Source organism: Medicago truncatula, chromosome 1, assembly GCF_003473485.1.
Source record: "Medicago truncatula cultivar Jemalong A17 chromosome 1, MtrunA17r5.0-ANR, whole genome shotgun sequence".
NCBI classification, from domain to species: Eukaryota; Viridiplantae; Streptophyta; class Magnoliopsida; order Fabales; family Fabaceae; genus Medicago; species Medicago truncatula.
In genome coordinates, this window is record NC_053042.1 from 1877714 (window position 1) to 1893852 (window position 16139).

Below are 16139 nucleotides of genomic sequence, written 5' to 3' on the forward strand. Positions count from 1 at the left end.
AGTTTAGGTGGGTGTACATGCATTCTACACATCGAAAAAATAAAAAGCATCAAATTCTCAGGAAAAAAATTGAACACCGAAAATGGACAGTGAAATGAGTTCAAATTGTGCATCCCGCAGCATTTTCTCTTGTTCCATCCCTTTTATTATCTTCAGTGATTTTTCATCTTGCATGATCTTTCAAATTTATTCAATGCTACCACTCATTCACTTTCTTCTCAGTTGAACATTTCCTCCTTGCATAACTTGCGTAACACTCCACTGAATTAGGTTAGGGTTACCTACACATTCTCTCTGCATTATTACATTGATAGATATGATACATGGCTCATCTTCTAGGAAGGAATCATCAACAATAAATTTACGTACAATTTTGGTCATGCATTCAAATACGTACTTATCAAAACAACTTATAGATTATACTAAAACAATTAAACTATTTTTCTTTTGTTATAAAAATGACTTATACATAAGCGCTTATCATGATAAGTGTTTATGCTATAGGTTTCAAATAAGTTGTTTATCCAAACAGGACCTACATATGCTATGCAAATTAAATGTATTTAAATGATTGATTTATTGTAATAGGAGAGAATAGACTTTCATTCAAGTAGATGATCCAGTTTTATATTGCTTTTAATTAGCTTATTGATAATGATCATCCCTTTTTTTTTAGGGAAATTGATCATTCCTATTTCTTTGTTAAAGATTTTAAATTCTTAAAATAGTAGTTGTTTCATATAACATGTTGATCTGTTATGACTTAGCTATGTGGCACAAACACTTTTTTATAGAAAGTATATCTGGTGTCCAAGCTTTGAATTATTTCATTTTCTCAAATTGTTATTTGTGTCGTGTTTGTGTATGTGCTTCATATATAGGTGACTTGTGGTTGGTTGTTATCTTTGTTATAACCACTTTTTTATTTATTTTTTATGCTTTGATATGGTCAAATATATGCTTTTCGACCATGTGTTGTCCAGGTTTACACAGATTAATTAGATAGACTAATGATACTGAGGAAGCATAGTATCTAATTTTTGGAAGATATCGCTACTCTTTCAGTTCAGTATACTTTCCTTTGACTTCAAAATCCTTTGCATAAGTTATCATTCATATAGATGGTGTTGATTAACTATTTGATATCAATGTTGCTTTAGCTCACAATCACCATAGCCTGCTACAATATTTCATCTGTTTTAAATAAATTTACCAGTGACTATTAATTGATACATTCATTAAAAAAATAAAAGAAATGAATACTGATTGATGCAGTGATTTTGCTGTGCCACCTGTGAATTTGTGTATTAGAAGTAATTTCTGTTAGTTTAAGTTACAAAAGGAAAGGTCTATACCAGTGACTATTAATTTGTGTATTCCAAAAACTGCAACTAGAAATTGTCCTTGTCCCCCCACTTTTTCTTCATCTTCTTTTTGGATTTTCATGTCATTCATTTTTGTTTTCTCTTCCTTGTTTATTCTATCACCATGACTTGATTACCAAGGTTCTGCTGTGTTTTCTCCTATTACATTTGCAGGAGGTTCTGCATGTTTGAAACTTTTGTCCCTAAAAGGTGATTTGAAACTTTTGTATCAGTGGTGCATTCAACTATGAAAGCAAGTGAGTGATTATAGTTTGCCGCTACTGGTTAGTGATTTCTATATCTTCAAATTTTCTAAATGTACAGTCCATTTGCCAACACATAATTCAATTTTAATGATTCATTCACATGATCCTTTGTGAATGTTAGTCCAAGAATATTTAGCTTTTGGTGCACTAATATAATAATTTTGGTCCATATATTAGGTTCATTAATATACCAATGAGAGTATTTAAATAGAATACACATAACTGTTGCATTATGTGTTGATTCTATGATACGCATAATCTTATGGCTAGGTAGTTAGGCCTCTGTTTGCATGGGTCGTGTCTTCAACTAGATCAGTGTCTCCTCCATTACAACTCCACCCCACCTTTGCTCTTGCATCTTTGACTTCAAATCTCTTCTTCTCAATCTCTACGATCAAAACCAAACTCACCGATTTGAGCAATTGCACCGGAAACCTGTCCCCAAATGAGTAATCCAATGGTTGGCTCGGAGACCAAAAAAATTATATGAAAGAGCGCTCCAGGGTTCTATCTACGGAAAACCTGTCAGTTTTCTTGGTCTAAAAGGTCCATATAATCAACGTGCTTGAAGAAACTATTCCTTACAACAGAAGTATAGAACATTTCCATCTTTACCTTTACTTAATATATCTTAAATAACAACTAGGATACATGCAAGCAAGTAAGCAACACATTAATTCTATAAACAAATTACATTACAATTACAAAATTAATTGGATTATTTTTTGCAAAATAAAATATTCATGTAAAACTTATAAAATAATGAAATGGAAGTGCATTTTGTAACATCCCAAAATGCATAGTGAATTTTGTAACATCCCAAAATGGAAGTGCATGTTTTACAACACATTAATTCTATAATAAATTACATTACAATAGCATAGTGAATGAAAAGAAATGTAAAAGGAGTTTGAAAAATTGAAAAGAAAAATGAATTTTAACAAAATAAAGAAAATTACTTTTCTCACTTAAGAAATTGCTCATTCGCTACATCAGCGGTAGTTAACTATGCTTGCACTTTTAAGATCAGTTGAACCGACTTAAAAAGCGATTAAACCGATCTTAAAAGTGTCGGCGACAGTTACTTGCTATTGAAAAATGTCGAGCGGTGTAGTGAATGGGCAATTTCATAGGTGAGAAGAGTAATTTTCCAAAATAAATAGGTCATGCTTAATTGCTTACCAAGGACAGTAGGTAATACTCCCCTCAAAAAATAAAATAAAAGGACAGTAGGTAATACTATTGAATTTTTGCACCCTCCTTCCTTTTTTCCATCTCCGAATACAACTTTGGACACTCACATATTCCCATAAGTGTTCTTACATTTTGCTTTAGCATCGCATCTATGTAAGTTTCTTTTACATTCGTCAATGTTTGTAAGCCCATAAAATAAGTTACCATGTTTTCAAGCAATTATATTAGGCTAAATTGAATTTTCGGTCTCTTAACTATTTAGGTAGTATCACTTTGGTCTTTTAATTAAAATTCGATTTATTTTGGTCCCTTAACTTCTCTTCTTTACACATTTTGGTCCTTTCCGTTAGTTTTAAAAAACGTTAGGTTTTCTTCATCTTCTTCTCCTCTTTAATTTTCATCTTCATATCATCTCCACCAACCTTCAAGAACAAGAATCCCAAAAAAATTTCAGAAGAAAATGAAGAAAACCTAACGTTTTTGAATTAAAACTAACGGAAATGACCATAATATATAACGGAGAAAAGTTAAGAGACGAAAATAAATCGAATTTTAATTAAAGGACTAAAACGATACTACATATATAGTTAAGGGACCAAAAATACAATTTAACCATTATATTACTATACTAAATAGAACTTTCATGATACACCCCGTTATTAAAATTAACCCTCACATTTCCAGGTTTTCCCTTTATATTTACGTTTCAAGGTCTCAAGTTTGATCCCTCAATGCCAATTTTGTGGGCTAATCCATATAGAGAGTTTTAAATTAGGCCGTCGCACACGGACGGTGGAATTGAACCTTTAGTATGTCATTGAACCGATACCAAGTTTTTAAAAAAGAACAAAAATAAATGTAAATTGCCAAAATTGGAATAAAAAAATTGACCTGTGCAGCCATTGGGATGATAAGGATTTCCTTCAAAACCTTGATTGCAATGGCATCGCGGTAACCAAAATATGTGTCCTTGTCATCACAATAGCTATTCTTCTTGCACCCATAGTTGACTCCATTCTTCTTGGAAGAAGCAGTACTGCAGTTTTCCTTGCTAATGGTCCAGTCAAGAACCACCGGTAATCTCTTGAAGGTAAACCTTGTGATAAATGAGTGGATGAAAAATCATAGCTACCATTCCTAACAACAAATGAATAGCTACAAAATTTGGATGAAGTGTTGAAATTAGAAGCTTGTATGCTTACATTCCTCATTTTAGGATGAATATCAATTTGGCAACACCCTACACCCGAACATTTTCCATCATTTATTTGATCACCAAAAGTTCTTGTTAAGCACCCTGTTGAATATGCAATATCGTTACCACTGTAACTATTAAAATAACCGTAACTGTTACCAACGGTTACAAATTTGTTTTCTTTGCTTGAAATGGTATATGTACCACTGTTAAGCCCAACTTTAGTATAAGTATAATTATCAACACTGCAGTACTCAGAGACGTAAAATAACACGTCGATTTCAGCTTTGGTGGTGTTTATGTTTGACACTTCCAAGTTATCACCCATGTATATTTTGGATTCATTGCAATGGAGCTGAATTAATCTTCCGCCCACAAAACAATCTGAATTTGACGAAGTGTCGTTTATGCCAAATGGATATGGAATTTCTTTATCTCCACAAGTGTGACTGCAGGTATTTAATGGTGTTGAATCAGCTGCAACTGTTCCTACCAAATTCACCATGGTTAATGAAAGGAAAATTTGTGAAGCGTGTCACGATTTCGCAATGCCGTGAGTTGTTTTGCAGATTGTCCAATGGTGACACGATTTTGGGAAAACATAACACGATTTTTGGCTTGCTGAGTACATTTTTCAAGATAAGGTTGGTCATACCTTGGGTTGTACGCACCAAACGTGTCACGATTTGCGAAAACGTGACACGATTTTGACAGCTGAAGACTCCTATATAAGTATTCTTTGCAGATTTTGAATGAGAGATTGAAGAGAGAGAAACTTGGGAAATCAAAGGAGATAACTTTAAGGTTGAGGGTCTTTGATTAGAGTTCTCTTGGATTGGGAAACATTGTAAACACCTTGGGTGAGTGAAAATCATTGAGTGTCTTGTTCATTGGTGAGATTGGGAAAATGGGTAGAAATTAGGGTTGTTCTTTGTGAATCTATTGAAGCTAAATTCTTGTAACTCATTTGTATCTCTTTGTAAGAACTCATTGATAGTGGATTGGAGAGATCAATCTCTCCACCAGATTAGGTCAAATTGGACCAAACAATCTTTGGTGTGTTTGTTTATTTTCTCTCTTTATCTTTTGCTTGTAGTTTTGTGCTTTTCACTTTGATTACTAGATTAGATCTAGGTGTTGTTATTATTGTTGTTGCTTGTGTTTACTTTGAAATTGGTTACGACTTTCCTTTACTCCACAGATCATAGTTTGTATTGGTGTGATATTGAGTCCGAATTCACAACAGTTAACGCATACACATGCTTCATCTTCACCACTTTCATTCACAAAACTAACAAGAGAAAGAGAACAGGCCTCTAGAAAGACAAAATTGTTAATGGTGGTTGTTGGCCTTTGTTGCTTCTTTCTTTTTTTCAAATAAAACTATGACTTATTCATTCGAGTCTTATTCATAAGAGTCTTCGTTGCTTCTTTTTTAGAAAAAATGCGCAAAAAACAGCATATTCCTTTCAGAGTCTTATTCATAAGGGTGTTTCCTTTATTTATTATAATAACACTTCAAATTTAATTAGTATTTCTTGTTTCAATTGGTAGGGCTAATTGCTATTGTTTTTTGTTCTAAACTAGTTGCTAATTTAATAAGTTGAGTTGACTTGCAGGTTGCAAGGAAAATTTATATTTAGAAGAAACAAATGATTATAGCTACATCACAACCTTTATATTAAAGAGAATTATGGTCGATGTAGTCGTCATCCACAAATGATTATGTAACCATCTAAAACTTAATAGACTTAATTTCATATGCATGATGTATTTGGGTATAAGTACATTAAGGTATTTTTCATAAGATAAAAGTTTTTTTGGCAGAGTTTTACATATATTATGTATTGTCCATATTAACTGAGTTAAGTTCACGAGAACAGAAGATAAAAGTTTGGGATAGTGTGTTTGATTATGACAAAAAATTGAGAAAAGATAAAAGACGAGAGTGTGAAAAGAAAGAGATATGTGAGAAGTATATAGTTGATTTAAGTTTTTTTCTATGAGATGGTTTATCTGAGTTGAATTTCAATGGTTCACTAGGATTAAAGTCAGCGTAGGCCTAAAGGTTTAGAAAGTCTTGGCATGTGTACTTAAAATCAACCACCAACAAAGTTTTAAGAGCATCTCTAATGGGGAGTCCTTACTTAACAAGGACCACTCCCCGTTAAGGACCCTCCATTAGAGGAAGAAAAAACGAGTCCCCGTTAAGGAACGGACAACTATATAAGGATCATCTCTCTCATTGGTAACTAACGGGTCCCACGTTTAAAAAAGTAATAAAACGTGTACTATTTGGTCCCACTTGCATAAAGGAGTAATAAAATGTGTATTACTTGATCCCATTTGTAACAAGGAGTAATAGGTAAAAAAAAAAAAAAAAAAATTTTAAAGTTAAGATAGAATATATTACAAAGAAAAAAGTCTTCCAGCACAGGCCTTGTCTAAAAAGACTTAAAAATGTTACAAGGTTAACATGAAAACATAACAACCAACCAACAAGAACAAGAAAAGAGATAAACTAAGTTAGAACAGTTAGGCAAAGATTAGGATTAAGCCTCAAGAGGTTGTAGTCAAAATCGAATATAATATATTTTGATTTAAACCATCAAAATGCATGTAGCTTAACCTTTTTTCCTAAGGAATGAAGTTGTTCCTCCTTATGCTGAAAGATGCGTCTATTTCTCTCTTTTCAAATTACACACACAACTGAATGTCAAATAATAGTAAAAGCTAAACGAACATTTTTCATAAAATCACATAAACCATAAAACTAAGTTAGATGGTCCGATAAATTCCTTTTAGCCGCCGTTGAAACTCCTATCCAACAATAATCGTCAACAAAATTTTACTGTAAAAATCATAGTTTCTAAAACGACTTATAATTGAGAAGAAGATAGCGTAATACAATTTAAGTTAAGACTGAAAAATATAGTAAGGTTATTTTAAATCAAATAAATGTAGATCAACTGATTGATTATTAAATCGGTTGATGGTAACATATTGAGATGAGACTAGTTCACCAGATTGACTTTGTCATAGTTTGCTTTCTCAATTATTGGTCTCAAAATGGGCGTTGTAGACCAAAACTTACGAAGTCTCTCTAACCGTGTGAACAATGTAATTTATGATCAAACAAAATGGACGAAATTTGCAAATTACCCGTTGAGTGACTTTTCTAACCGACTAATAATGGCAAATAGTGTAGTGCAGTCTCGATCGGTAAGTAGTGAGTGAATTGTTTATATATTCCCTCAAGAAAAAAAACTGAATTGTTTATATATATATATTTACACACACCAAGGATATACAATTTTAGTGTAATCATTTTGCAAAAAGAAAAATTAGTGTAATCATGTAAAAAATTTAACCTCTATATATTACTTGATTTTTTTTTAAGGGCAATTTCTATTACATTTTTGTCAAGTAATCTAGTGGTTAAAATTCAAATATTTTAAATGTAGAGAAATGAGATGCTTAGGGTTCGAACTCCAACCCCTGTAAATATTATACATTGTAAAAGAAAAAAGAACAATGTTGCATTGCATGTATATTCTTTAAAAAGAAATTAATGGCTTAGAAAAACTTGAAAACATGAAAATGTCGTACTTTTGAAAATAATAAGTTTTCTTAAAGCAAAAATATTCAAAGTCTTCGTCACTATGTACGTACGTATGACTTATCTTTTTTTTTTTTACTAGACTTTTGTATTGTCGTTTAGTTTTTGTCTCTTATCTGTACTTAGCTTAATTTGGAAGATCGATTAAAGTAAAATTGTTGTTCATTTATTACATATCAAACGAATGAAAAAATTAAAATCAAACGAATATTATCAGAAATAATTTCACAAAACTAATCAATAAAATCAATCCCCGTGAGCTTAGCTCAGTTGGTAGGGATATTACATATTATATGCAGGGGTCAAGATTCGAACCCTAGACACTCCACAATTTAATTGTGTGAGTTTTAGCCACTAGACTACTTGACAAAATAAATAAATCAGTTTTGCACAATTTATTTACGATTCAATTAATAGTTCAACTTATCCTTCTCATGTAGTAGTTATCATATGAGAGAACCGAACCAGTCACAAATAGATCAATGTTCGTAGATATATACCCATTGGCCGACAAAAATATTAAGTCATTTTCAAGCATAAGTCAACTTAATCTTCTCACTCAGAATGCCAAGTAATGTCGTCTAGATCGAGCCATAAATATCAAACTTTATTTTTTATTTTTTGACAAAAAATATCAAACTGTATTTGTTACTGTATATTTTAAGAAGAAAAAAAACTATTTAGATTCATTGAACAAATTGACATATTTAATTTATATTATATTATTGAATAAATATATCAATTATTCAGTGAATTTATAAAGTGATTTTTAGCATCTAATGATAATATATTAAAATTAGAGTAATGATGACAATGTTTAAAATTTTGTTTAAAAAGCCCTAAATAAAGAAATTGTCTTAACAATACAAGTTAAATATTTGTTAAAGTCATAACTACACAGTTTTTTATGAAAAATTATCTTTTTTACTTTCCTTAAACAATGTCTTGAGGTTTTTTATGAGAGGGTCTTAAAGAGTCCTGCCCTATGTGTATTTTAATACATTTTCCCTACCAATTGACTTATGTGCACCTAGACCTCCATATGTTCCAATTTAAAGTATTACCACCTCCGTCCCTAATTATATGACTCTTTTATAAAAATAACGGGAATTAAGATAGTGAATATTTGTCTTAAATATGTTTGTAATTACTATTGCTTTTACAATATTATCCTTCAAGAGAGAGAGAGAGAGTTTGTTTATGTTTTCAACATGTTATTTATTGCTGATTGAAGAAAAATATGTATAATAAATAGGCTTAATTACACTTTTGGTCCTTGCATTTTGATCAACTCACGAAATTGATCATATCTCTTTTAAATCGAACAAAATTGTCCCTAAACTATATGTTTTTTGCAGTTTTAGTCATATCTCCCTATTTTCAACTCCAGAAACGCACATAAATGACAGTTTTAGTCCAACCACCTATGCTCAACCATGAAATAAAACAAGGAATAAATCAAGTGGGTACAAGGAATCTACTTTGTTCATCACACAAACCAAGAAAACCCTAATTTCTAAGACATGTTTCAGGTATCTAACATATTTCGGAAATTAGGTTAGTGTGCTTAAATTAATACTCCATCCGTTTCATAATACATGTTTTTTGAAGAATAATTTTGTTTCAATAATTTACTTGTCACTTTTAAGTTTCAATGCAACATTAATTATTGATTTATCAATAATACCCTAATCTATTTATTGTAAAGAGAGAGAAATAATATGATAAAATAATAAATGGGTAAGGGTATTATAGAAAAAACACATAATTTCATCAAAAATAACAAAATTTATTTGATTTCTTAATATGTGTAATTTCTTAAAAAACGATAAATAGTGTGAAACGGATGGAGTAACTTGCAAATGGTGTAAACAAACTTAACGTGGAAAAACTTGGAATAATTTAAGCAATGTGGCATTGAAAACGTAAAACGACACTTATTTTGAAATAAAAATTATTTGTTAAAGGACGCTTATTTTGGAATGGACCGAGTATTCTCTTAGAAATATAAGTCAAAATCTGACAAAGTAATAAATTCACCATTTTCTATACAAAGTTGCCTCTTTTATATATTCAACACTTTATCCGTTAATAGTCGACGTGAGATTAGGGACTCACACTTAAACACAATAATCTTCATGTAAAGTGTGAGTCTCTCACATCATATACTTACACGGACGTTAACACAAATGAAACTCTGCCAACCAAACTAGACTTTGATACCACTTCTTGGAGAGTTTGGGGTAACGTAAGATCAACAAGTTAAGATGACAAAAGAGGAAAACGATACATCTCCGCCTAAAACCTTATGGTATTAGATGTGTGTATGTATATATATATATATATATATATATATATATATATATATATATATATATATATATATATATGTTTTGCTAGAAGCCACTCATGAAGGTGTCTTTTAGCAACCCACACCTCAATGTGTGATTTCCACTTTTTAGTTATAACTTTTGCTAAAAGACACCTTCATAAAAATTAGTTGGTGTCTTTTAGCAAATGCTCATAGAATAACTTACTAAAAGACACTTTCATAAAATGTGTCTTCTAACAAAACTCATATATATATATATATATATATATATATATATATATATATATATATATATGGAGCGTATCCAGTGAGAACTCTTATCTATTGTGAGAAATGAATTATTAATTATAACCATCAGATTCAATTTAAAGGCAAGGATTAAAAGCTATAACATGTATTTGCATCCACCCCATAACTCCCTCATCCCACCCTTTCCCAATTCATACGTTGATATTCCTTTTGGATTTTCATTAAATTAAATTAAATTGCAACATAAATTTCCGGCTGAATTATCATTGACTTTTGGGTTTTTATTAAAATAGATTAAATTGCCTTTATAATTTTCCGGCTGAATTATCACCGATTAATCTAACAAAGTGAAGAAAATTTTTCTTCAAAGAATCCTGATATATCAACCTTGACATGCCTAGCATTGTAAATGTAACCACTACCAACCCTATCAACCCTTGATCGCTAACATCACCAACAACCCTATTAGCAAACCCATTAGCGTTAGGTAAAAGTTGTTCCCTTTTATTTGCAAATTCATCCCTACCATAAGCCTGGCTGTTTTGATATGTTGTTACCAGAAATTATTAGGCAATTTAATTTAATTTAATAAAAATCCAAAAGGAATTAATACTTGGGAGTGAGAGATGAGGGAGTTATGGGATGGATGAAAATACATGTTATAGCTTTTAATCCTTGCCGTTAAAATTGAATCTGATGGTTATAATTAATACTTCTCATTTCTCACAATAGATAAGAGTTTTCACTGGACACGCTCTCTCTCTCTATATAGGATTCCACTTGTGTACCATTAAGGACCAATCAAGATATTTTCTACCGGAATAATATAGAAGCTATCTTATAAATAAACGAAACATTGCGGTCACAAGGCCAATCAAGTATTACCACCATTAATAATTTTCACTTTATACAAAGCCTGTTCTCTCTCTCTCTCTCTCAAACACACACTCACTTTCATTCTTGTTAGTTTGTGAACGAAAGTGATGAAGGGGAAGCATGTGTATGTGTTAATGGTTGCTGCATTAACCATGGTGGTGGTAGTACTAGTAGGAACAACAGTTGCAGCTGATTCAGCACCAAATAACTGCAGTCACATGACTTGTGGAGGTATAGAAATTCCATATCCATTTGGTATAGACCTCAACAACTCTTCATCAAATTGTTTCATGGCTGGTAGATTAAATTCAGCTCATTTGCAATGAATCCAAAATATATGCGGGTAACAACCTGCAAATGGAAGTGTTAAACATAAACATCTCCACAGCTGAAATGGACGTGTTATTTGACGTCTCTAAGTACTGCAGTGTTGATAATTATACTAAACCTACGCTTACTAGTGATTCATATGTCTTTTCAAGCAAAGAAAACAAATTTGTAACCGTTGGTTATGACAGTTACGGTTATTTTAATAGTTACGATGGTGAAAACGAGCATTCAACAACAGGGTGCTTAACAAGCGTTATTGGTCATGAAAGATTGATTAATAATGGAACATGTTCGGGTATAGGGTGTTGCCAAGTTGATATTCCTCCTAGAATGAGATATATAAGTATACAAGCTACTAATTTCAACAAAAACTCATCCGATTTTTGTAGCTATGCATTTGTTGCTAAGAATGGTAGCTATAGTTTTTCATCCACTCATTTATCACAAGGTTTACCTTTCAACCGATCACCTGTGGTTCTTGACTGGACCATTGAGGACAACAACTGCAGTACAGCTCCCTCCAATAATATGGGAATCTTCAATTACTATGGGTGCAAGAACAATAGCTATTGTGATGACAAGGATAAAGATTTTGGTTACCGATGCATTTGTAATCAAGGTTTTGAAGGAAATCCTTATGAACCCAATATTGGCTGCACAGGTCAGTTTTTTAATTTGATTTTTTGCAAATTATCATTTTAATTTGATCTTTACAATGCTTTAGTTAAGGGTTCACTCCAAAATTCGATAGTTCAATAATAGAGTGTTGTCTGATATGGATTCGATTTAACAATGGACTCTTACTTATTTTTAATAAATTTTATTAAAATAAGCATTATTCGCTATTATTTATTATTATAAAATTCATTCATTTTACACTAAAAATAGTATAAGTCCAGTTTTGACCATTTAATAGAGTATTATAGGTTTTAACGTTTATGGAACTATATTTAAATTTAGGGAAATGTTAACTTGTGTTAATAAATCAAATATAAAAATAGTTTATAGAATTATTAAGTTGAAATCAACAATTTCCAATGCATTTCTTTGTTGCTGACGAATTAACTAAGACAATAATATTGGTTGTAAGACCTAATAATATGTAGATATTGTTGGTTGAATTGAACATCTCCTGATATAAGGGACCATATGGAGTATATATATTAACTAAGACAATAATATTGGTTACTCATTAGTCATTATGGACCACACGAAGTGGCTAAGATTTTTTTCTTTCTCTAATATATAGAACTACATTGATTATTAACTAATGCAATAATAAGTGTCTAACTGAATTGACAATGTAAATATTGTTAGATTAAACATTATTATTTGGGTTTGAACCGAGGTTCTCATAGGTGTGTATGAGTTTAAGGTATGCATTAAGGCGATGTTCATGACTTCGTTTAACAAAATAATATTATTTAGGCTTAAACATGTATTTCATATTTGCAATTAAGAGTCGTTTAAAAATTGGTCTCCGTAATCGCTAATCCTGACAATTTACCCTTACATTGTTTAATCATTTAAAATTTCGTCACTCTCCCCACTTAATCACTGCCATGTCACTAATTTGATGATGTGACAATCACTGCCATATATGAAATTCCAATTTTACCCCTGGGTTTCCAATTCTTTCTTCAATATTTTGTCCTCTTCTTAAGGGCAAAATTTGAATTTCATGTGTGGTAGTGATTGTCACGTCATCAAATTAGTGACGTGGCAGTGATTAAGTTGGTCAAAGGACGAAATTTTAAATGATTAATGATTGCAAGCTAGTTTGCAAGGATTAGCGAATACAGGGAACAATTTTTAAACGACCCCTCATTACAAGGATGAAATACATATTTAAACCTATTATTTATAATAGACACGGTTGACTTGACTCTAAGCTTGCGAAGTCTCCTATTAAGTGAATTTGTCAATTATGCACCGTAAACAACCAGTTTACTATTCATGATTTAACAATTCTATGTAAACCGACATGTTTACGATGAAGAATATCTAAATCAAAAGAAGATAGTGCGTAAAAGAGAAAAGTTTAAAACTATATATATCAAGGGATACCATCAAAATTCTATTTACTTTAGTGATATCACTGCTTGAAAATATGGTTACTTACTTATCTATCATATGGGCTTATACAGACACTGACGAATGTGAAAAAAACAAACATGGTTGCAAAACTAAAGCAAATTGTAAAAACACCATTGGAAATTACACATGTTTCTGTCCCCGGGGGCAATCTGGAGATGGAACAAAGGAAAGAGGGTGCCAGACAAAAGCAACTCCAATATTACCACTCACTGTTATTGGTAAGCAACTAAGCATGCCCTATTGATTTTGTTTAAATTCATTTTTTTCCTCACTTTTTTTATAATTCTTACATTAGCATGTTCATTTACTATGCTATTGATATAAATTAATGCAGGAGTAGGAGCAACGCTTATTCTTCTTTTGGTTGGGACATTCTCGTACTTAATATACCATAAAAGGAAATTCATCAAAATGAAAGAGAAATTCTTTGAGCAGAATGGTGGTCTGATTTTAAAACAAAAACTCTCAACAAGAGAAGACTCCTCAACTGAAAGCACTAAAATATTCACACAAGATCAGCTAAACAAGGCCACCAAAGACTTTGACGAGAATTTAATCATTGGCAAAGGTGGTTTTGGTACTGTTTACAAAGGATTTCTAGATGATAAAAGAATCGTTGCTATCAAAAAATCAAAAATAATAGATAGAAGCCAAATCAATCAATTCATTAATGAGGTAATTATTCTCTCTCAAATAAATCATAGGAATGTTGTCAAACTCTTGGGGTGTTGTTTAGAGACAGAAGTTCCTTTGTTGGTTTATGAATTTGTTACCAATGGCACCCTTTCTGGTTTTATACACACACAAAGTAATAAGGTGAATAATGAAACATGGAAAACTCGTCTTAAGATAGCCGCAGAGGTAGCTGAATCTTTGTCATATCTACATTCATATGCCTCAATACCTATTATCCATAGAGATGTCAAGTGTGATAACATTCTCTTAGATGGAACCAACACTGCCAAAGTGTCAGATTTTGGAGCTTCAAGATTGGTTCCAATTGATCAAACTGAAGTAGCCACAATGGTGCAAGGAACTATTGGCTACTTAGATCCAGAGTATATGCAAACAAGTCAATTAACTGAAAAAAGTGATGTCTATAGCTTTGGAGTAGTTCTTGTAGAGTTGCTAACGGGGGAGAAACCTTTTTGTTTTGGTAGGCCGGAAGAGAGAAGAAGTCTTGCTATGTATTTTCTATCTTGCTTGAAAAAGGATAATGTGTTTGAAGTTATTCAAGATGGTTTGTGGAATGAAGAAAACAAACAAGAGATCAAGGAGGTGGCTGTTCTTGCGGCGAAGTGTTTGAGACTTAGAGGGGAAGAAAGACCAAGCATGAAGGAAGTGGCTATGGAATTGGAGGGAATGAGGTTAATGAATAAGCACTCTTGGATCAACGATGACTCAAATGTAGAGGAGAGTAGGTACTTGCTTCATGAATCATCATCTAGCCTTTATGAACCTGGTGATAGCATCACACATGGAGATATCGGATATGACAGCTTGAAAGACCATGTACTGATAGCATTGGATGATGGCAGATGATTGTTTTAAGACAAAATGCAGTAACCATTTCATTATTTTAGGAGTTTTTGCATACAAATTTCAGTTTATAATTTTAATTTAATTTATTTGTGTGCATGTAATCCAGTTTTTAATGATTGTATAAGTGTAGAGACTGAGATGGAAGTGTTCTATAATAAGAATGTCAAACTTATGGAATATTCCTAAAAATCCAATTATTGGTATTGTATATTGGACGGTTGTATCGTGTAGTTTTAATGTTTATGAGAATCATTGAATGATCACTACTACAATAATGACCTTTAGTAACACTTAAAATTGTAACTGGAATAAGAAAAATGTTACTGATTGAATTTAGTAACATTTGAACAATTGTTAGGTAAACCCCATGTTACTGAAGGGCTTTAATTGCATTTTATAGTATTATCTGTAACAATCAATTGAAGAAACTATGTCACATTCAAAGAGAGTATGTCTACTCATATATATTTTGATCTTATTATTGGTAAAAATTAAATTCCCACAATGAATAAAGATAAAGTCTTATTAAGAGTGTTACTCCTCACCTTACAAGTTGAATTTGTAAAGATGAGTTAAACTCAATATAAAAACTTAACATAGAATCTGAGTCTATTGATCCGGACATCCACCATTTATATCTATGCACCAAGTCTAATAGTGATGGACGTGAAAGGGTGTATTGGAAAAAACTGAAACCCCACACTGAAAAGAGATAAGGCTTGAAATGAGTTTTTAAAGAGTAGCATCCATTTGCTTACAAACTCATTTTGCAAGGATGAGTTATGTCTGATATGAAAACCTTATAGTTATAAACCACTTTTTTTTTGTGATGTAATATGCTCAACTATATGCTTTTTGAACATATGTTCTCAGGTTTACACAGGTTTATTTGATAAACTGATACCTTTGGAGTATAGTATGTAAAAAAAATTAAGATACTGGTACTCTTTCACTTCAGTATACTCTACTCTCACTTCAAAATCCTTTGCATAAGTTATCTGTTTGGAATAAATTTACTTGTGATTATTGATTGATACATTTCATTAAAAATAAAAGAAGTGACTATTGAATATTA

General features: G+C 31.6%; 1 protein-coding gene across 1 annotated transcript; it reads left to right on the plus strand.

Annotated features, from left to right (window-relative positions):
- The first annotated feature begins 11015 nt into the window (after positions 1 to 11015).
- LOC25481909 (putative wall-associated receptor kinase-like 16) lies at positions 11016 to 15275 on the plus strand. The gene is made up of 3 exons (XM_024775494.2): positions 11016 to 12086; positions 13573 to 13740; positions 13857 to 15275. The coding sequence occupies exons 1-3, from the start codon at positions 11453 to 11455 to the stop codon at positions 15062 to 15064; spliced, it is 2010 nt and encodes a 669-aa protein (XP_024631262.2). The 5' UTR covers positions 11016 to 11452; the 3' UTR covers positions 15065 to 15275.
- The last annotated feature ends 864 nt before the right edge of the window (positions 15276 to 16139 follow it).

Coding starts and splice junctions, on each gene's coding strand:
- LOC25481909 (XM_024775494.2), top strand. CDS start 11,453: ATGGAAGTGTTAAACATAAACATCTCCACAGCTGAAATGGACGTGTTA. Junction 12,087..13,572: donor ACCCAATATTGGCTGCACAG/GTCAGTTTTTTA, acceptor GGGCTTATACAG/ACACTGACGAATGTGAAAAA. Junction 13,741..13,856: donor ATTACCACTCACTGTTATTG/GTAAGCAACTAA, acceptor AAATTAATGCAG/GAGTAGGAGCAACGCTTATT.